The sequence below is a fragment of the Grampus griseus genome, assembly GCF_964374135.1.
Source record: "Grampus griseus genome assembly, chromosome: X".
NCBI classification, from domain to species: Eukaryota; Metazoa; Chordata; class Mammalia; order Artiodactyla; family Delphinidae; genus Grampus; species Grampus griseus.
Genome location: NC_138999.1, coordinates 90,006,246 through 90,029,778, shown reverse-complemented (window position 1 = coordinate 90,029,778; position 23,533 = coordinate 90,006,246). Strand labels below are relative to the sequence as shown.

Genomic DNA, 23,533 nt, shown 5'->3' with positions numbered 1-23,533 from the left:
TTATCAAAAGGCAGAGAAGGTGTGAAGTAATTTACAAGTGAAGAAAAGCATAAGAGCAAATGCTCAGAATGGGAAAGTGAACAGTGTTTTTTTTTAAATGAAAAAAATAGACAAATTCATAATCATAATTGGTGTTTCAAGACTTCTCTCCCAACAGTTGATAGAGTAAGTAGACAAAAATTAAGATTATAGAAAACTTGAAATATCTCAACCAATTCTTCCACCCAGGGTGGTTTGTGCATGGAGGGGCATGTGACCTATTTAATTATTGAATAAATGAATTAAAGAATAAACTAAGTAGGATCTTGTATACCATGGATTGTATGCCACAAGGCACATAAACTTTATCTTGTATGCAGTAGGGAGCCAAAGGAGTTTTATTTCATAAGAGAAAGACATGATCATATCTATAATTAAAAGCAAACAAACTAGTAAAAACACCATCTGCAAGTTATTATGGAAAATGGGCGAGTGTAGAAGAGACCGGAAGCCAAAGACAGGAAGACCAGGTAGGAGGTTTGTACAGTGTTTAGGAGAAAAATAATGAAAGGCTGAACTAGGTCAGTGGCAGGTAGGCTGCAGAGGAGTGAGGTAGATTTGCAAGATATTTTAGAAGTAGAATTAGTAGAATTTGACAATTACTGACTATGAAAATTATGAAAGACCTAGAGAGTGCACCATATATTCTGGCTCAGAAACATCATAATGCCATTTTAACCAAGATAGGGTACACAGGTGGAAAGGTGGAATTTAAAAGGTGGAGATTAAAATTTCAGTTTTGAAGAAATTGGAGTTCAGAGTACCTGTGGGACAACCAAGTGAACACATCTAGCAGGAAAGTAGTGCATGTAACCAGGAAGAGACATAAAGACTAGACTGCTAAATCTAGAAGCCTAAAAAGGTCTGGAGTTCTTAGCCCTGGTTGCAAATTAGAATCACCACAAAGTTAAAATAAACAAAAAATACTACTGATGCCCGGACTGCACTCCAGCCTAAATAAATCAGTATCTCTGGGGGTGAGACCTGTATAATATGTTTTAAAAGCTCCCGAGGTAATCCTAATAAGCAGCCAGTGTTGAGAAGCACTGAGTGGACAGTTCATAACAAGGGAGCAGAAACTCAGGGAAAGTATAAAGTGGTATTTAAAAGGAACATTAAGGGAAAATGCTGGCAAAACCCACAACTTTTTAGGGGTAGTCAGAGGAAAACAAGGTAATGATGGAGGCTGAAAAAGAGTAGCAAGAAAGATATGGAAAAGACCCAGGATAAAGTGGTGTCACTTGAGCAAAAGGAGAAGAGAGTGTCAAAAAGGCAGGCATGTCCAATAGCATCAAATGCTCAACAGTGTCCCAATGTACCAGCCGACGTTGGTTTAAAGATGAACTAGCCATTGCCTATTAAAGAACGAGGTAGTTCTAACTAAAGGCGAGAGGGAGAGACAGGTCACAAAAGTTGTGAATCTTTTGGATACTGTTCAGCCTTGGTGAGGGCTAGATGACCAAGAAAGAAGCAAGGAATTCTTTTTTTCTCACATCTTTATTGGAGTATAAAGCTTTACAATGTTGTGTTAGTTTCTGCTGTACAACAAAGTGAATCAGGTATATGGTATACATATATCCCCATATCCCCTCCTTCTTGAGCTTGCCTCCCACCCTCCCTATCCTATCCCTCTAGGTGGTCACAAAGCTTCGAGGTGAAGCTATGTGCTATGCAGCAGCTTCCCACTAGCCATCCATTTTACATTTGGTAGTGTATATACGTCAATGCTACTCTCTCACTTCATCCCAGAGAAGCAAGGATGTTAAAATCTGAGTGGCTAGGGGGAATGCCAAAGGTAAAACCTGCCAGTCCTATAACTTTTCCTTGCCTTAAGCCTCTGAACACCTAACTGAAAAGGAGTAACTAGAGCTAGGCTTCATAGTCACCTTCTTTGGGAAAAATAGAAAGATCTATAGGTAGTTCTGTAATAATCTGAGTAGCTCTCACAAACTAGATAATCGTGCGAGACAAAGGGGAAGGGGCTAGGGGAGGGTGCTTAGTGCATGTGTGCAAACATTAGCCCAATCACAGCACAGTGACTGGAAAAGTCGTTACTCCTTGTCATGTCAGACTCTGAAGACAGCCACAGGATCTTAAAACACTACTTCAGAGCTATAGAAGGAATGTATTACAGTGCCACCTGCTGGTAATACTAAGACCAGAAACAGGTTCCTTTTTTTTAAAATCATTAATTCCCTGAGGCTGAAGATTAAAGAATAAACTTCATTCTGATTTATAATTAAAGGTGATGGTCTATTCAGTAATTTTTTTTATTCAAAAGACATTTTCCGAATTGAAAATAAATCTTGGATTGAACCTTCCTATCATAGCAAATGGAAAGCATGGGAACAGAAACACTAGAAGTCTAAGAAGGTCCCACCAACCTTGCCCCATGTCTTCCAATATGAGGCACCTCAACTCACATTTCCTTTCTAGACTCTCAATATATTTCCTATAAATTTAAAACTGGATATATAGTCAAGACACCATCTGTCTAGCTACTTGTTTCTGCCCAAATATGTCTCCTCAACTACTTGAATCTTATACTATCCTCCAGGCAATCTGGGCTACTGAGTACTCAAAAATAGCATCCATTTTAGGCATCCATACATTTGCACCTGCTGTTCTCTCTGCTATGACTATCGCCCCCATCACTATTCCCAACCCAGTCTTCAAAGTCAATGTCAAAAGACACCTCTTTCATGAAGCCTTCCCTTATCACCCTCACCCCCAGGTGGGAATAATATGTTCTTCATAGGAACTGTATCTGTACCTCTTTTATTACACTTATTATTTTATACCATTTACAAGAGTTGTAAATAGGACATATCTGTGGTAGAGTGAAAAGACCATGAACTTTGGAATAAGTCCACTGTCCTAAACCTGGATTTGCCATTTAATAGTTGGGGACCTCAGGTAAATGTAACTTCCCTAAGCTTCAGTCTCCCTGTCTATAAAATGAAGACAATGGTGCCCATACAAAAGGGCAGCATGGCAGGGGATTTAAGAGAAGGACTCAAGAGCCAGAGGAACCTGGGTTTAAATCCTGGCTGTGCCCCTTACTAGCTATATAAAAGTGGTCAAATTATTTAGCTGCTCTAAGCCTCAGTTTCCCAATCTGGAAAACGAGACAATATGGGACCTACCTACCTACATACCTCAGTATCTTTGCATGAGGAGACAATGTATACAAAGTGCCTGGCATATAATAGCACTCATTGCATGTTGGTTTCTCCCTTCCCCTATGATTTACTGAATTCCTTGGGGACAAAGCACATGCCCCATCCATTTCCGATCACTTAAATGTTGGCACCTGCCCAGCACAGGAGCTTTAACACAGTCTGCTTGTATTTTGGTAAGTTAATAAATGCCACATTTCTATAACATTCTTTAGCAGAATTTAGTTCCAGGCAACCACTGTCTCATTTCTCTACAAAGCAGTGATGCCAAATATATGTCACCCATCTCAAAGGTTTAATGGGTGTCTCTTGAAACCATGTGTTCCTTGTCTGTAGCCATTTAGGGAGAGCACATTTACAAAACAGCTCTCCTAAGTCATACCCGAAGAAGCACGGCCTGACTCTACTTAGCCTGGGGCAAGGTCATTTAATTTCAAGGCATTTCCTTTAGAGAACAGTTCTGATGCAATCGTTGCAAAACAATGTGCTTCTCTATGACAGTTTCAGATAAATATTTGGAAGCAAAAATAGGGCAAGAATCAGAATATGAACAAAAGTTTAAACTTGCATATTCAGTATTTCTCTAATGGACCAGAGGTGTCCTACATATTTTAAGAAATCTCTGGATGCCAACTTTCCCCAAGGACCAAACTACAATAGGCATTAATGGTATACTTTTGCAGAACACGTACTTCATTTAGGGCAAATTACACCTGTAGAAGTCAACAGAGCCAAAAGGGATGCACTTTAGCCTGACAGGCCCATGAGTTGGGTTATGATAAAAACTAACCTGGGGCTTCCCTGGTGGCGCAGTGGTTGAGAGTCCGCCTGCCGATGCAGGGGACACAGGTTCGTGCCCCGGTCCGGGAAGATCCCACATCCCGCAGAGCGGCTGGGCCCATGAGCCATGGCCGCTGAGCCTGTGCGTCCGGAGCCTGTGCTCCGCAATGGGAGAGGCCACAACAGTGAGAGTCCCGCGTACCGCAAAAACCCAAAAAAAAACCCCCAAAAAACAAAAAAAACTAACCTAGTAGAAATCACAGGCACTCAAAGGTTCTCTCCACTCTGGCAAATACAATATCCTTTCATTCCAAAACAATGGAGTAGAAAGGAGCCCATTCACTGCAGTTCTTGGCTGTTCTTGTGGATGGGCTAAATCCCAACATCAAAATTATTTATTCTTATTTTCTTCTCATTCTTCCCCCATATGGACAGTGATAAATCCAACATGATACCAAGCTTGGTAACGTCTGTATTTGGATGATGCTACAGGGCTGGACAAGATCCCCACATGGAATTGCTTTCCAGCTTTTAAATTCATTAAATATTTTAATTAGCTTAATTATCCACACATTTTCATTTAAAGAGGACCGGTTTCATAAAGGACTTGAATATTTCAATCACATCAGATGTTGTTGATGTTACACAGCAACCAAAATAATGAACTTAGGTCTTAACTCACATTCTCTCCTCTTCCTCTGCCATCCTTTGTTGCCTAACTTAATGGAATCACCAGAGATTTTTCCATATGAACTGCTCTGCTGCTGATTTTAATCTCTCTCTCTCTCACACACAGACACACAGACACACACACACACAGACACACACACACACACACACATTTATAAGGGTCTTTAAATCCAAGAAACATACTCATCACAGCCAACATGGGGCTTTTAGTAAACAATAAGATGTTTTTCATTTGGACTTAGATTAGCAAAAATTCTGTAATTGACAATACAGAGTTAATAAATGTGTAATGAGAAAGGAACTGATATACTGTTGGTGGAAATACAGATTTGGTACACTGACATTGATGGGCAACTTTTATCATCTTTCAAAATTTTAAATAAAAAATTTATCCAATATTTCCACTTCTGAAGATCTCTCCTACAAAATCATTTTCTCTTCTAGTGCACTAAGATCTATATAGTAGGATGATCCTCCCAGCATTGTTTTGGAATAGCAAAAACCTAGAGATAAAACCTTAACCTCCATAGATAGTGCACAGGTTTAAATTTATAATAAATCCACACAATGGAAAACTGCACGGTATTTAAATTTTTGAGTTAAATATGTATTGCCAAGGATTAGAGGTTCTAGGTATAAATATCAGAAATATGTGACAAATCAAGTTGGAGAACAGCATATGCAGTATGAGTCTAAGTTTGAAAAATACATGATTTAGGCTATATACATATATACCCAAAGAAACTATCTGGAAGAAACTATATGAAATGTAATGATTACTTATATCTGGAAGTAAAATTATAAGAGAGTCTTCTATTTTGATATTGCTTGAACTTTTATTAAGCATAATATACTATTGTACTAAGAAAAATATCAAAACAATTCCACTACTTGATTTCCAAGACACAGTAAGTTAAAAAAACAAGGACCAAAAAAGTAGTCATATTTTGCTACATTTTCAGTATGAAACAAGGAGAAATAAAAAACATTGGTTTATGAAAGAAAGGAAGGAAATACCAGAATCTAAAGAAATTACTTACAAATAGTGGTGTGTGTGACCAAGTGGAAGAAATGGGTATAGGAATTAGATTTCTTTCACTTATTCCTTTTTCTATAACTGAATTTTCAGTAATGTAAATGTTCTATGTATTCAAAAATAAAATTTAATCAAAAAGGATAAAACTAATTGGGTACAGACACAAATTACTTTATATATTGAATTAACATAATCACAGAGAAAATTAATTCGAGTAATTTTTGAACATAACACTGACTATACAGATTCAGGAGGATGACTTCTAAGGACAAAAATATTTGTAAAATATCTTGTACTTTATTTAGTAGGTTTGTTGTCAGTAGTAGTTTTGGTGTGGTAGTTCTGAAATCATTTTGTATGAACTAAAGATAAAATAATTAAGTATGTATTAATACATCAGTGTTGATGGGAATGAGGGTTCCCACTGTCGGAAAAGGAGATAAAAATATGGAATGGGTAAAGGTGAGGAAGAACCCTGTCATATTGGATTTGAATTGGATGTATCAGAATTAAATCACAATTTTAAAAAATGATTTCTAAATACCATTTTCCACTGAAAGAAATCAGGAAAATGGATAATTCCAGAGCTGGGGCAGAGAAAGTAGGAACGTAACCCTGGCACACCTTTATGACAAAAAGCAAGGAAGTGCTGAAAGAATGATGCAGTATCAAAAGGTAACAGGAAAACTTCCACTTTAGGCTATGATGATATAAACTGGAACTAGACTAGCTTTATCCACAGGAAGCAATGATAAAAGTGGACAAAATATATGAAGAAACTGTTTTCAGACCATGCAAGACTGTGATCTCAAAGAAAAGAAGAACTCATGTGGTAAGGTCCACAATCAAACCAACTCTCCAACTGGAGACAAATCCCCAACAATGGCTCAGTGAACTGAAGTCCTAACAGCTCAGGAGTCCTGCTGAAGCTACAGAGATCAGGAAAGCTACAGTGGCTGGAACCTTAACTAAAAGAGGAGAGTTCACTGAGGGGAGACTATAAAATCTATATGGGGGTTCTCTCTGAATCTTTGGCTGAAGATTGGGCTGAACAAGCACAGGGCATGACTGCCAGTCTTTTCATCAGACTGTGACCACCACAGGGTTAATAATAAAAGTGAAACTAGAGGACAAACACTGCTGGGGAACACCTTGTTAACATCTGAGCATTCAGCTAAGATTCCAGAGGAGTCCTGCTTTAGGAGAAAGAACTATGTCACAGAATATGGCCTACTCTACACCTTCCCCAACAAAGCCTAAAGTCAAGTCTTAATAAGACCCAGAGGAGAGCGAACAGAGCCCACGTTTCAGCAAAGCTGGAACTCCTGGCTTGGGGTCTCTCCCTTCTGCTGCCATGGAGCTGCCACGGAGCCGCAGGGGAGGGCAGCCTCACTGCACTGCCAACTCTGGAGGGGCTCCACCAGCGAAGCTGTGACCATCCTGGGGACCGTGGACCAACCATGTGGCTGACAGGGTCTTGGTGCTCTGGCCTGGCTTCAGGTCTGAGCCTCTGAGGTGGGAGAGCTGAGTTGAGGACAATGGACCACGAGAGACCTCCTGGCACCACATAATATCAAACGGCAAGATCTCTCCCAGATATCTCTGTCTGAACACTAAGACCCAGCCCCACCCAATGGCCAGCAAGCTCCAGTGCTGGATACCCCATGCCAAACAATTAACAAGACAGGAACACAAACCCACCCATTAGCAGAGAGGCTGCCTTAAATCATACTAAGTTCACAGACACTCCAAAACACACAGCTGATGCAGCCCTGCCCACCAGAAAGACAAGGTACAGCCCCACCACCAGAACACAGGCACCAGTCTCCTCCACCAGGAGCCTACAGGAGCCACTGAACCAACCTCACCCATCAAAAATAATGGGAACTAACGAACCTTCAACCTGCACAAAGGATGCCCCAAAAGCATTAAGGTAAACAAAATGAGAAGACAGAGAAATATGAAGCAGATGAAGGAGCAAGATAAAAACGCACCACACCAAACAAATGAACAGGAAACAGGCAGTCTACCTGAAAAAGAATTCAGAGTAATGACAGTAAAGATGATCCAAAATCTGGGAAATGCAATGGAGAAAATACAAGAAAAGTTTAACAAGGACCTAGAAGAACTAACGAGCAAACAAACAATGATGAACAACACAATAAGTGAAATTAAAAACAGTCTAGAAGGAATCAATAGCAGAATAACTAAGGCAGAAGAATGGATAACTGACCTGGAAGATAAAATAGGGGAAATAACTGCCACAGAGCAGAATAAAGAAAAAAGAATGAAAATAATTGAGGACAGTCTCAGAAACCTCTGGGAAAATATTAAACACATGAACATTCGAATTATAGGGGTCCCAGAAGAAGAAGAGAAAAAAAAAAGGGTCTGAGAAAATATTTGAAGAGACTACAGTTGAAAACTTCTCTAACATGGGAAAGGAAATAGTCAATCAACTCCAGGAAGCGCAGAGAGTCCCATGAAGGATAAATCCAAGGAGAAACTTGCCAAAACACATATTAATCAAACTATCAAAAATTAAATACAAAGAAAAAAAATTAAAAGCAGCCAGGGAAAACAAAGAGCATACAAGGGAATCCCCATAAGGTTAACAGCTGATCTTTCAGCAGAAACTCTGCAAGCCAGAAAGGAGTGGCAGGACATATTTAAAGTGATGAAAGGGAAAAACCTACAATCAAGATTACTCTACCCCGCAAGGATCTCATTCAGATTTGACAGAGAAATTAAAACAGAAATTTACAGACAAGCAAAAGTTAAGAGAATTCAGCATCACCAAACCAGCTTTACAACAAATGGTAAAGAAAGTTCTCCAGGCAGGAAACACAAGAGGAGGAAAAGACCTACAAAAACAAACACAAAACAATTAAGAAAATGGTAAGAGGAACATTCAAAGTGATCATTACCTTAAATGTAAATGGATTAAATGCTCCAATCAAAAGACACAGACTGGCTGAATGGATACAAAAACAAGACCTGTATATATGAGGTCTACAAGAGACCCACTTCAGACCTAGGGACACATACAGACTGAAAGTGAGGGGATGGAAAAAGATATTCCATGAAAATGGAAAGCAAAAGAAAGTTGGAGTAGCATTTCTCATATCAGACAAAATAGACTTTAAAAAATATTACAGGAGACAATGAAGGACACTACATAATGATCAAGGGATCAATCCAAGAAGAAGATATAACAATTGTAAATATTTATGCACCCAAAATACGAGTACCTCAATACATAAGGCAAATGCAAACAGCCATAAAAGGGGAAATCGACATTTACACAATCATAGTAAGGGACTTTAACACCCCACTGTCACTAATGGACAGATCATTCAAAATGAAAATAAATAAGGAAACACAAGCTTTAAAAGACACAGTAGACCAGATAGACATAATTGATATTTATAGGACATTCCATCCAAAAACAACAGAATACACTAAGTGCTCATGGAACATTCTCCAGCATAGATCATATCTTGGGTAACAAATCAACACCTGGTAAATTTAAGAATACTGAAATTGTATCAAGTATATTTTCCACAAGGTTATGAGACTAGATATCGATTACAGGGAAAAAAAACTGTAAAATATTCAAATACATGGAGGCTAAACAATATGCTACTAAATAACCAAGAGATCACTGAAGAAATCAAAGAGGAAATCAAAAAACACCGAGAAACAAATGACAATGAAAACACAACAACCCAAAACCTATGAGATGCAGCAAAAGCAGTTCTAAGAGGGAACTTAATAGCAATACAATCCTACCTCAAGAAACAAGAAACAGCTCAAATAAAAATCTAAATATACACCTAAAGCAATTAGAGAAAGAAGAAGAAGAACAACAGCAACAAAACAAAGTTAGCAGAAGGAAAGACATCATAAAGATCAGATCAGAAATAAGTGAAAAAGAAATGAAGGAAACAATAGAAAGATCAATAATACTAAAAGCCAGTTCTCTGAGAAGATAAACAAAATTGATAAACCATTAGCCAGACTCATCAACAAAAAAGGGTGAAGACTCAAATCAGTAGAATTAGAAATGAAAAAGGAGAAGTAACAACTGACCCTGCAGAAATACAAAGGATCATGAGAGATTGCTACAAGCAACTCTATGCCAATAAAATGGACAAACTGGAAGAAATGGACAAATTCTTAGAAACGAACAACCTGCTGAGACTGAACCAGGAAGAAGTAGAAAATATGAACAGACCAATCACAAGCACTGAAATGGAAACTGTGATTAAAAATCTTCCAACAAACAAAAGCCCAGGACCAGATGGATTCACAGAAAAATTCTACCAAATTTTTGGAGAAGAGCTAACACCTATCCTTCTCAAACTCTTCCAAAATATAGCAGAAGGAGGAACACTCCCAAATTCATTCTACAAGGCCACCATCCCCCTGACACCAAAATCAGAGAAAGATGTCACAAAAAAAGAAAACTACAGGCCGATATCACTGAAGAACATAGATGCAAAAATCCTCAACAAAATACTAGCAAACAGAATCCAACAGCACATTAGAATGATCATACACCATGATAAAGTGGAGTTTATTCCAGGTATGCAAGGATTCTTCAATATACGCAAATCAATCAATGTGATACACCATATTAACAAACTGAAGTAGAAAAACCATATGGTCAACTCAAAACATGCACAAAAAGCTTTCAACAAAATTCAACACCATTTATGATAAAAACTCTCCAGAAAGTAGGCATAGAGGGAGCCTACCTCAACATAATAAAGGCCATATAAGACAAACCCACAGCCAACATCATTCTCAATGGTCAGAAACTGAAACCATTTCATCTAAAATCAGGAACAAGACAAGGTTGCCCCCTCTCATCACTAGTATTCAACACAGTTTTGGAAGTTTTAGCCACAGTAATCAGGGAGGAAAAAGAAATAAAAGGAATCCAAATCAGAATAGAGGAAGTAAAATTGTCACTGTTTGCAGATAACATGATACTATACATAGAGACTCCTAAAGATGCTACCAGAAAACTACTAGAGCTAATCAATGAATTTGGTAAAGTAACAGGATACAAAATTAATGCACAGAAATCTCTTGCTTTCCTATACACTAACGATGAAAAAATCAGAAAGAAAAATTAAGGAAACACTCCTATTTACCATCGCAACAAAAAGAATAAAATACCTAGGAATAAACCTATCTAAGGAGACAAACATCTGTATGCAGAAAAGTATAAGACACTGATGAAAGAAATTAAAGATGATACCAATAGATAGAGAGATATACCATATTCTTGGACTGGAAGAATCAACATTGTGAAAATGACTATACTACCCAAGGCTATCTACAGTTTCAGGGCAATCCCTATCAAACTGCCAATGGCATTTTTCACAGAATTAGAACAAAAAATTTCACAATTTGCATGGAAACACAAAAGACCCCGGATAGCCAAAGCAATCTTGACAAAGAAAAACGGAGCTGCAGGAATCAGGCTCCCTGACTTCAGACTATACTACAAAGCTACAGTAATCAAGACAGTATGGTACTGGCATTAAAACAGAAATATAGACCAATGGTACAGGATAGAAAGCCCAGATATAAACCCACTCACATATGGTCACCTAATTTACTACAAAGGAGGCAAGCACATACAATGGAGAAAAGACAGTCTCTTCAATAAGTGGTGCTGGGAAAATTGGACAGCTACATGTAAAAGAATGAAATTAGAACACTCCCTAACACCATACACACAAATAAACTCAAAACGGATTAAAGACCAAAATGTAAGTCCAGACATTGTAAAACTCTTAGAGGAAATCATAGGCAGAACTCTCTATGACATAAATCACAGCAAGATCCTTTTCGACCCACCTCCTAGAGTAACTGAAATAAAAACAAAAATAAACAAATGGGACCTAATGAAACTTCAAAGCTTTTGCAAAGCAAAGGAAACTATAAACAAGACAAAAAGACAACCCTCAGAATGGGAGAAACTATTTGCAAATGAAACCTGACAAAGGATTAATCTCCAAAATATACAAACAGCACATGCATTCAATGTCAAAAAACAAACAACCCAATCAAAAAATGGGCAGAAGACCTAAATAGACATTTCTCCAAAGAAGACATACAGATGGCCAAGAGGCACATGAAAAGATGCTCAGCATCACTAATTATTAGAGAAATGCAAATCAAAACTACAACGAGGTATCACTTCACACCCATCGGAATGGCCATCATCAAAATATCTACAAGCAATAAATGCGGGTGTGGAGGAAATGGAACCCTCTTACACTGTTGGTGGGAATGTAAATTGATACAGCCACCTTGGAGAACAGTATGGAGGTTCCTTAGAAACTAAAAATAGAACTACCATATGACCCACTAATCCCACTACTGGGCATATACCCTGAGAAAACCATAATTGAAAAGGGGACATGTACCACGATGTTCATTGCAGCACTATTTACAATAGCCAGGACATGGAAGCAACCTAAGTGTCCATCGACAGATGAATGGATAAAGAAGATGTGGCACACATATGCAATGGAATATTACTCAGCCATAAAAAGAAACAAAATTGAGTTACTTGTAGTGAGGTGGATGGACCTAGAGTCTGTCATACAGAGTGAAGTAAGTCAGAAAGAGAAAATCAAATACCATATGCTAACACATACATGTGGATTCTAAAAAAAAAGTGGTTCTGATGAAGCTAGGGGCAAGACAAGAATAAAGATGTAGATGTAGAGAATGGACTTGAGGACTCGGGGAGGGGGAACGGTAAGCTGGGACGAAGTGAGAGAGTAGCGTTGACATATATACACTATCAAATGTAAAATAGATAGCTAGTGCGAAGAAACTGCATAGCACAGGGAGATTAGCTCGATTCCTTGTGATGACCTAGAGGGGTGGGATTAGGGATGGCAGGAGGGAGATGCAAGAGGGAGGGGATATGGGGGTATACGTATACATATAGCTGATTCACTTTGTTATACAGCAGAAACTAACACAACATTGTAAAGCAATTATACTCCAATAAAGATGTCAAAAAAAAGATCCACAGGGGAGAAAAAGATTAGAGACTGAGTCCCACCAAGTTATAGATGATCAGGACATACCTTGGGTTTTCCATTGATCTACTCTGACAAAGCATACAACTAAGCACCAAAAGTTCAAGATTAGTAATTGAACTGCTACTAGAACAAACACCAATACCCTTTAGAGGAACATAACAGAATTCAATATCTCTACAACATAGTACCTACAAATTCCATTACTCAATAAAAAACACTTGAAATGGGAAAAAAGAAGTAACCCCCACCAAGTCAATCCAAAATGTGTCTAAGATTACCCACTGTGTGCCAGCAGGATTTTGCATCCTCTTGACCACCAGGGACTATATGTTTCTAGCTGATTAAGATATCTTGTTAGCTCTGAAATTTTCCTTCAAACACCAGATCACTGAAAAGTTGTTTTATTATGGTCATCCTCCAGAGGTACTGGCTGCAAGATGACCAAATTGGGTTCAGAATTTAACATACCCTCTCATCTAATTGGTCATCCTATTCCTTTCCCTTCTAATAAGAAGATCCAGGCTAGGAGAGCTGAATTCCAATAATTGCCTAATACAGCTCACATTTTCCTGCAGCAGCAGCAGTACCAGCAAAAGCAAAAAAAAAGTAAAGTGGACAGGTTAATGCCCCCCCCCAAATTTAGTCCATGTATACCCTAGAGACATAATTTTTCAGGTTAGACAACATAGTTAAATAGAAGCCCTTGTGTGATCTCTCCTTGAGAGTTATTTGCCCACCCATCCTATTAAAAATTAATTTTAGATAATTAGAAGTCCTCTACAGGCTGTTTCTGCCATTAGCCTTTGTCAAGATATTAGCCAATTCCCTGCCATAAAGATTGACACCTTTAAGTAAAGCAAACCTACTTCTCATAGAGTAGACTTTCTAAATGACCTTATCTATTTAGTCCTAAATTTAGATAATGCCAGTGCTGAAGGACCTCATGCATTTTCTGTGAGGAGGATAACAAGCACACACTTTGCCAATCAGCTATAATCCTTAAAATTAGATACTGTGAATTTTAGTATGTTCTAATGTAACCAAGCCCTAGATGCAATCTCAGAGCCATCTTTGCTGTTTCCCGATCCAGGGTTGATGATTGGGCTTACCTAATGTGCATGGGCATTACCTAAAAGAATAACCTGTGCTGTAGCTTCTAAAAATTGCATAGCACCCAAAACCAGGAGGTTTGTTTCAATATGTGCCCAGAGTAGATTTAAAAAAAAAAAAAGTCTTGAGTCTTATTATTTTCCCTGATTGGCAAGTACAGAAAAAGAAACTTCCATCACTTGGTCCTCTGTCTTGTGCATAAGGTGGTACTTGGCATAAGTATTTGTAGGGATCTCAGTGAAAAGGGTTCCTGTCTATAATGAACTGCACAGAAATCATTACACCTGGTGTCACATCTGGCACTAAACAGTTATAAATGTTAATGAGCAAAGGACACAATCATTTTTCATTTTTTGACTTGAAGGAAAGAAAGGAGGGGAGAAAAATAAAATTTCTAAGTTCCATTGGCTATTCCACGAACAACTATGCAAGTTTAATCCAGATCTCTTTAACTGGCAAAGGCCAAAGGACCTCACAGACTGTATGAAACAAAATTTTGTACTCCAGATTTGCCAGAGTAATTTGCCAACTCAAATAGGACCATCATAATGAGAGTGCAAATAATTATTTTTCCTACATAAAACAGTAATATTAAGAGGATTGTAGGGGCTAGGATGGGGGTTATGATGAAAGTGGCGAAATAAGGCAAGAGTGAAAACAACTGCTCCAAAGAACCCCCATCTTCATCAGCTATGTGCAACTTAATGTGTCTTTTATCCATTCCATGCTTGGTTTTATTTCTGTATTTTGTGGTAAAAAACAAACACTACACACACAGACATGCACAAACCAACATCAACCTATTACTCTTCCCTTTCTATTCCATATACAATGTAAAAGACGGAGGAAGGCATAAGAGAAAAGACCAACTGTATTCAAACCATCTCCACTGCCCAGACCTGTACAAAAAGGTTTGTTCCAATATTACAATTGCTATATGTCCTAGGAGGTAGCTGAGGGCAAACAGATGGGGAAGAGGAGACTGAAACAATTCAAATACATTCACTCTAAGGGGAATATCTTTTGGGGTAATGTTTCTTTTTTTTTTTTTACATCTTTATTGGAGTATAATTGCTTTACAATGGTGTGTTAGTTTCTGCTTTATAACCAAGTGAATCAGTTATACATATACATATGTTCCCATATCTCTTCCCTCTTGCGTCTCCCTCCCTCCCACCCTCCCTATCCCACCCCTCTAGGTGGTCACAAAGCACCGAGCTGATCTCCCTGTGCTATGTGGCTGCTTCCCACTAGCTATCTATTTTACGTTTGGTAGTGTATATATGTCCATGCCACTCTCTCGCTTTGTCACAGCTTTCTTTAATAAAGCTCACTGCAGCTATGACACCACTTGCCTACACTGAGAAGACAAAGCTAAGAACATGTAATAAGCCACAAACAGTCTCACACTTGATAAGAATAAAGGGGCAGAGCATTAAAATGTTGATCTTTAAAGGGCATCTGCACATCAATGATAACTACATCTGTGTGTGTGTGTGTGCGTGTGTGTATTTTTTTTTAACAGCATCCCTCCTCATAAATAATAAGGAAACCAAGAAAACAAGACAGCATACGCAGGTAGCAGCTTGTTTTTTTTTTCAGATTGGATTTTACTTGAATTAAGCTATCATAATATAGATGGCTTTTTAAATTCTCAATTCTTTTTCTTGCTTTCAGATTCTGCTATAGACATTATAACATAACCAAGTGAGGAAAATGGGATCCAGTCCAACAGGCTATATCGCTAGTAAGTAATATCTCCAAGTATTTTATTTCAGCAATAATCAATCTGAGCCAAGATTGAAAGTGAAAATGTGACTTCAAAAGTAAGGCAAGGAAAGACAGCCACGTAAAATAGGCCAAGCTGGAGATATTATACGTAAAATGTTACACACAAATACAGCGGAAAGAGAGTCACAATATACAAAAACGTGTTAAAGACATTCATAAGTATTTAATGGGGGAGAAAAAGCCAATATATTCCCCTACCTTTACCATTCAAGAATCCTTTGGACTTGAGTAGTGTTACTCTATTTTATAACCTGTGACCCACTTCTGTGAAAGACTTATTAATATACTATCAATTGAAGAACAATACTATTCTTTAGCAATTTCAATGATCAAGTATTCTCACCTTAGAAAACAAACATTAACCAAACTCCAAGCTCCAGCCAGTATTTATTGCTTTGAAAAATAGCCATGTACTTTATTGCCTGGGTTTTAGACTTAATGAGAAATTAAAGAGCATACATTTAATTCTAGGAAGTAACTGAATTAGAAGCCAGCAGAAAGCCCCATCCACAGCCTTTTGTTTTCATATACCAATACATTCCTCAACGTCTTACTGGAATGATTACAGACAGAAAATCAATTCTGAAAATCTCATGCATGATTTGTAATTATAGCTAAAATGTATAATCAACGCTGAAAGACATATATATCCAAGTGTTGTTAAACAATGATTAAGCTTTGATTGGGATATCTACTGGCTACAGCTAATCTCTTAGTACAGTCATGGCTGCCTACCAGACCACCATGTTCTAGGAATAGATATTTATTCTCAACAAATTCCTCTTCAGGCAATTAGCTAATATTTCCAAACTTGGAAGGTTTAAACCTCTGCCTGTTAGGGATTTGGTACAAATGTGAGGATGTGAGGAACTAAAGCTCACTGATATTTGTCAAAAACTTTCATTTAAACTGTAACGCTGCATACGCAATTAGGAGGCAAAGAATATATAGTTTTAAAGGTTTCCTGTCTTCTCATTTGCAAATGTTTGCTCCCAGGTGTATATGCACTAGCAAATGTAACCAACCCTAAGAAGGCCCTTAACATTTTATTGTCCACTGAGAGTATACTGCCACTGAAGTTGAACAAAATTCCACTGGTTTCCCAGAATTTTGTCAGGGGTAGGCTAAAATCTCATTTTTACTTTGGCTACTTTCCAACATAGCTGGATTACAAGTGCTTCTGTTTAAAGGTATTTGTAGTTAAAGATACAGATGCTCTCTAAATGCTCACAAAAAGCATATATTTTTGACCAAATCATGAGAAGTTGCCAGCAACTTACCAGAATTTCTCTTTGACACCATCTTCAAATTTGTGCTGACTACAGAACACACCACAAGGGCCAAAAGAAATGGTGGCTTCATTGTTCACTTTCCTTGGCAGCTGAAAAGTCAAAAAAGGATATGAAGTTTGAATCACAGATCTTGGCCTCAACAAAGCAGCAGCTATAATTTCACATACCTTGAAGACACATTACAGAAACAATGACATTTTGGTGATTTCTGGCTTTATTTTTATGCAAATGGAAGAAAATATGAAAGTTCACAAGAGCATCATGTCAAAGTTCCCTGCTCAGAACTTTCAATGGTTTCCCACTGGATTTAGAGTAAAATCTGAACCCCCTCCATTAGACTTTCATGGGTCTGCAGGTAGGGCCTCTGCTGCCTCTTTGATCTTATTCCACAGCACTTTCCTCCTCGTTGGCTATGCTCCATCCACTATGGACATTGTATTTGTCCCTGGAACATGCCTTAGTCATTTCCTCCTCATGGCCTTTGCATTAGGTCTTCCTGCTGGAATACTCCTCCCCACTCTTCACTCACATTCATTAACATCCTATAGGTTTCAGTCCCACAAAAAGGCCTTTCCTGACTACCCAATCTTAAAGTCTCACTCTGTCATTCACTAGCTCACTTCCTTGCTTGTTTTATTCATAAGACTGATCAGCACTTACAGTTATTGTATTTATGTGACAGGAAGAGTTTTTACTCAACTTTGACATTGATGTTTTAAAATCAGCAGCACCGAACCTTAAATAATTGGAATGAAACTGTTCTGAAATGAAAAATAACTGAGAAAAGTATGGAACTGAACTGAGATATTGTTAAGAACCCCCCAAAAGGGAACAGAATTGACTAAAGCACGATCATCGGTAGGCATTTGGGGAAAAAACAAAAACGTTTTTAAGTGTTTATTCCATTGAGTTAAGACTTTTCAGTAAATCGGTGTCTATATGAGGGCTCATTTAGAATCCTTTACAAGTCAGAATATAAGCACCACAGAGGTACACTGGGTACATCATAAACCCAAGATAGAAAAATAGCAAAGGGGACCATGAGGGTGAAACCACAGAGATCCCTGAAATAATGGATGGAAGCAAACCTGAATGGAAAGACAAAAACAAGCTCTGGATAACATTTAAAGAGCCAGAATTCCATATAATGATTTGTCTTCTGAATAATTGGTTTGTACCTAAATGTGCAGAACCTTACTCAGAATGTAAGAGTAATAGGATGATATCAAGTGTTGGGTGGGATCCTCTTTTCCCAGAATTGACCAAAAGATCCACCTGATACCCTAAATTCAGAAAAATTCATGTTTGGGTGAGGCCACCAGTTCAACTATTCAGTGCAGCTAGTTCCTTATCATACTGCCCCCCCCCCCACCAACTCCATCAATAAACAGAGGTCTGGGAAGGAAGAGGAGGTCTTTTGATAACAAAGACAGGCTTTGCTTTCCCAGTTGTCATGCTGGACTTCCCTTTTACCACTGAAACAGGAATAAAGAACCCTGGGGAGAGATGGTATGCTGGAGGTTTCCAGATGACCAGGGGGCCAGGACTAATCCCTATCCATCCCCAACATACACCAAATTTCCGAGTCCCAAGAAGCATGGAAGTTAGATTTGGCATATTACCAACGATCCATCTCGGATTGGGTAAACAGATGATTCTTGTCATAGGCTTTGCAACATGGGGCAAAATGAGTGCACCTGAGAGGAAAGTGGTATGATGCTACCTGCTAAAACTGAGGGAAGATGTAATCAAATCTTTCCAGGGACTTCCAATGTCCAGAGGAGATGCCTGGAGGAGAATCTCATCATCAGGCCTGCTGTAACTACTACCTGTTTATACAGCACATACAGACAGCTAAATGAGAAGTTATGACCAACCAAGGAGAAGACATCGTCAATCACAAGCATTTCATTTTCCTCTCCCTCTTCTCCAGTCACACCTATCCCAATGCAACACCAAAGGAGAAGGTACAGAGGAAAGACGAGGAAGAAGGGAAAATGTGTGAAACCTACCACACACCCTCCAAATTCCTATCCATGAGAGCCACATGTCTCCTCTGTTTGAAAAAAAAAAAGGAAGATACAATATTTGAATCAGATAGGATCTTAGACTAAGACGAAGTCTTTAAAATCAGAACAAAACTCAGAAAACATCTGAAAAATGATAGAATCAAACTGAAATGTTTATCACTGTCCCTGACTCCTAGTGGAAAAAGGAAGTACAGTAGAGCACATGAAGTAGCAATTAGGAAAAATAGTACCATACCATGTTTATACTTCAATGAGTTGAAACACTTAATAAATCAGTTATATTTATTAGCTTGGTTGTTTTTAACCACTCCTTGACTACTAACATGTAAGCTTCATGAGGGCAGTCACTTAGTCATTAGCTGTTGTATTCTCAGCATCTATCATAGAGCTCGACATATAATAGGTTATCAGTAAATATTTTAATGAATGAAAGGGGAATATCAATGTAGATAACAACATATCAATGATTCAAGTAACACAAATAAATTGCAGCTTTCAGTGGTTTTCTTCCCAAGTTACCCATTTATTTGAAATAGAATCTCTCTTATCTAATATATGATTATCCAAATCTGAGATGGGCCCCATCTCCTGCTGTAGCAGACTCTGTTGGTACCCTATCCATATCCTCTTGGGCCTCCCAAAAGTCATCTGCACAGAAGTCTTCCTGTGTTTCTTTGCCAGAGGTGCTTCTCTATCTGAAAAAGCAGCTTGAATAGCATAGGAGGCTGACTGGAAGTTCCAGGTTGTTAACACACCATGAGTGATTCTCATTCAATGATACGGGAGTTGGTGAATAAATACCCCAGCTTCCTCACCCCTTGGAATGTTCCAGTAGGACTGAATGGCAAACTGCTCATTAGCACACTCTATTGGCTTTTCCTCCCTTCTAGTCTGACTTTGCCATTCCCTTGCAGTACTTGCTGGGATCACCTCCCAAATAAACTACTTACATCCAAATCCTTGTGTTTGAGTCTGCTTTTGGGAGATCCCAAACCAAGACTCTGAAAATACCATTATAAACTCCACAAATTTCTTTGTTTTATATTGACTATCTGTCCAATTTCCAGCTCAAAAGATTATGTAGCCTCTGAACTTTCAAAAGAAGGCTTATACTTCAAATTTTTCCTGAACCACAGGCACATTCTAGCTCTCCTGTCTTGTCTCCCTTTTTAGAACTTATATCACCCCCAATGACTTTGATAAGAACACTGGCTCATCTCTGATTTAGCTCTTCCTGCTGTATTCGCTCAGTTACCAACTCAACCTTGCTGCTTAGCTATTAGGAGACTTCCAGGGTCTCCCTATCCTCAACCCATCTTACTCATGATTGTACCTTCACTATTTCTATCTAAAAGTTGACAGTTTGTAAGGACTATAATTTGCCTAGAATATCATTTTAAGGATTCTAATATTTTGTAAATGGTGACAAAATTAAAGATTATTTGAAAAGGACTTTTTAAAATGTTACTTTACCCAGTAGTTATAATTTTCACCCAAAGCGAGAACTGTATTTCATACCTGTTATTCAGAGATATTAAGGGTAGAAAACAGCTGACAAAAAAATATTTCTACTTCCTTAGTCAACTCCTTCCTATTCTTTGTGAAATAAAATGCTTAATGCTTGACTTTGACTAGTGAAATCATCGTGGGAATTGAATACGTTAACCACAGAACTATTTCATATACTCCCCTTCTTTTCAATTAAAATCAGTGGGTAGTGTATATATGGCCATGGCTCTCTCTCGCTTTGTCACAGCTTACCCTTCCCCCTCCCCATATCCTCAAGTCCATTCTCTAGTAGGTCTGTGTCTTTATTCCTGTCTCACCTCTAGGTTCTTCATGACATTTTTTTTTCTTATATACACTACCAAACGTAAGGTAGATACCTAGTGGGAAGCAGCCGCACAGCACAGGGAGATCAGCTCGGTGCTTTGTGACTGCCTGGAGGGGTGGGATAGGGAGGGTGGGAGATGCAAGAGGGAAGAGATATGGGAACATATGTATATGTATAATTGATTCACTTTGTTATAAAGCAGAAACTAAGACACCACTGTAAAGCAATTATACTCCAATAAAGATATTAAAAAAATTACATGTACCCAGGAGGTAAACCAATCCTATGTTGAATTTCTTAAAAAATGTTAATTATTAAAAAAAATCAGTGGGGAATAGAAAAACTGGATGTATTGAGTTTTTTAATCTGTATATTTGCCAATCCTATTTCCACAGGAGAGTTCATTAATTCAGCAAACTCTGATGAATAACTATTATATTTTATGATAATAATTATAACTTATTGAGCATTTTTTGTGTGCCAGATAATGCAGTGGACTGTGATATTGTATTTTATCCTATTAAAGACCATGTGAGTTATTATTATCCCCATTTTCTTTTCAGAAAACTGATACTTATGGCTTACCCAAGGCCACAACAATAGTAAATTAAGGAAGAAAGGATTTCATTTTAGCTCTGTGTGACTACAAAACCCAAACTCTTAACCACTACTAAACTATATTTGCCCTAGAAGTTAGATGCTATGGGAGTCATAAACCATGTCTAAGATTATAAAACATCACTTCTTGCCATCTAGTATGCATGCACACTGGAGTGCTTAGTCAAGTGCAAGACAGTAGAGAACAATCTGTATATGTTAGGTGGTAAGCGAATATAGAGTAAGAAGCGTGTTTGGTAGCATGTTCAGTAGGTGATTCAGATTTGCCACTGAAAGGGAAAATCTGCCAAACTGCCAATTCAAACAGTCAAAAAGAAAGGCCAGTGCAATCAATCTCCTAGCAATGCTCATCTGCAACAGCAATCCACCTGAAATACCATCACTGATCAAGGAATGTGACCACTGGGCTCCCAACATACGTTTCCACACATCTGTTTAAACACTAAAAGTGTCAGAAGCAGCTCAGGTTATCCCCTGGAAATCTTACACTGAAATTTAGGTTTATTACATTATAACTTTTCCCTCTTTGTGATTTTACAACCAACTCACTGTTGTGTGAAGAAAGTGTACAGAAGCATGTATAATATTTTAAACGATGGCAATTATGCTGCTATTCAATTATTTCTAAATTACTTTTTTCCCCCATAAAAAGGGTCTTCCCCTTACCGTGGCTATAAATATGCAGTGGTCCTTATGCCTAAAGTTCACATCCCCCTGAGGGCTTTGTGTTTACTGATTCCCTAAGGGTAGTATGTAAAAATCCCAAAAGGCCACATGAGGAATTCTAAAGACTGAAGACACTGACACAATTGCTAATGAAGGCATTAGTATTCCTCTCCTTTGAGTACCAAATCTTAATATGAGTAGGGCCATCTTGACAAGAGAGTTTTAAAAAACGTAATTGCACTAAATCTTTCAACAGATAATTGTAATAATAATGTTATGCTCGAATGGTTTTCAAGTATAGTTTATAAATTACCTTCTCCAATTTACTTTCTTCCTCCCTTAAAGTACCAGGCATGTCAGGTTCCTGGTTCATGTTAATTTTTTTAAAGCATCTGTATGGCATACTCTTGACTCTAGAAGCCCAAACAAGTTTAACTTATGAATATATTCTGACACAGGTGAAAGATTCAACTAGATATATCAGTTAGGCTGCAGAGAATATGCAATTATATCATTTCTTAATACATTCTTGCCATCAGAGACAATTTTGTTACTTACAATGTCTTCCAATCATTTGGATCAGCCAATCATATATACATAACCTCCAAAAAACTGGAAGTTACAAACACACAGACACACAGCTCACATATATATCACAGATGTATTATTTATAAAGATAATTAACTTTCAAAGACAGTTCTGTAGTTAACACACATTCATCTCAATCTCTTATATTTTCTACTTCCACAGTCATCCTCAATGAAGTATGGTATTTATATAGAGATGACCCTGAGGTCTTATTAGATCTACAATCAGGAAACAAAGATGCAATAATGTTAATGAGATTCTACTTACTCAGGAGAAAAAGTTGGTTCTCAATTTGACTCAAATTTGGAAGATTTCAATAGTTATGTAGTCCAACCATCAACCAATGAAGAAATCATTTGATAACCTATCCCTGTATCTACCATGTCCTCAGCTACTTCCTATTTCACGAAAACAACTATATGAAGTGGCAGCCCATTCTATTATTAGCTTTAATACTTATAAATGGAGGTAGAAAGAGACATGGATACTGAAAGGAAGAAAGCCAGAAATACACAAGTAGGAAGACACAGACAGCTAAAGATAGAGAGACAGATGGATAGGAAACAGATGGAAAGATAAAAAATACACACAGAGGAGAAAAGGAGAGATAGATACAACATATAGAGAAGCAGAGGCTGAGCATAAGACAGAAATGGAGAAACAGAAAGCTGACATATCAAAAAAATAAGGGGAAACAAAAGGTAAGAGGAATTATGGGGGAGAAATTTCTGAGAGATAGAAGAGACCACAAGGGTTAAAAGAGACGCAAACACAGAGGGAAAAAATGGTTATGAGCAACTCTAG

General features: G+C 38.0%; 1 protein-coding gene across 1 annotated transcript in view; it reads right to left on the bottom strand.

Moving 5' to 3' along the window:
- The window catches only part of IL1RAPL2 (interleukin 1 receptor accessory protein like 2), a gene marked incomplete at both ends in the record, with an annotated part of 1,067,560 nt that extends 1,050,497 nt beyond the window's left edge, over positions 1-17,063 (bottom strand). Inside the window, one exon of the mRNA XM_082681729.1 lies at positions 16,982-17,063. Coding sequence (XP_082537855.1) covers positions 16,982-17,063 — 82 coding nt within the window. The remainder of the gene's footprint in view (positions 1-16,981) is intronic.
- Between the last annotated feature and the right edge of the window lie 6,470 nt (positions 17,064-23,533).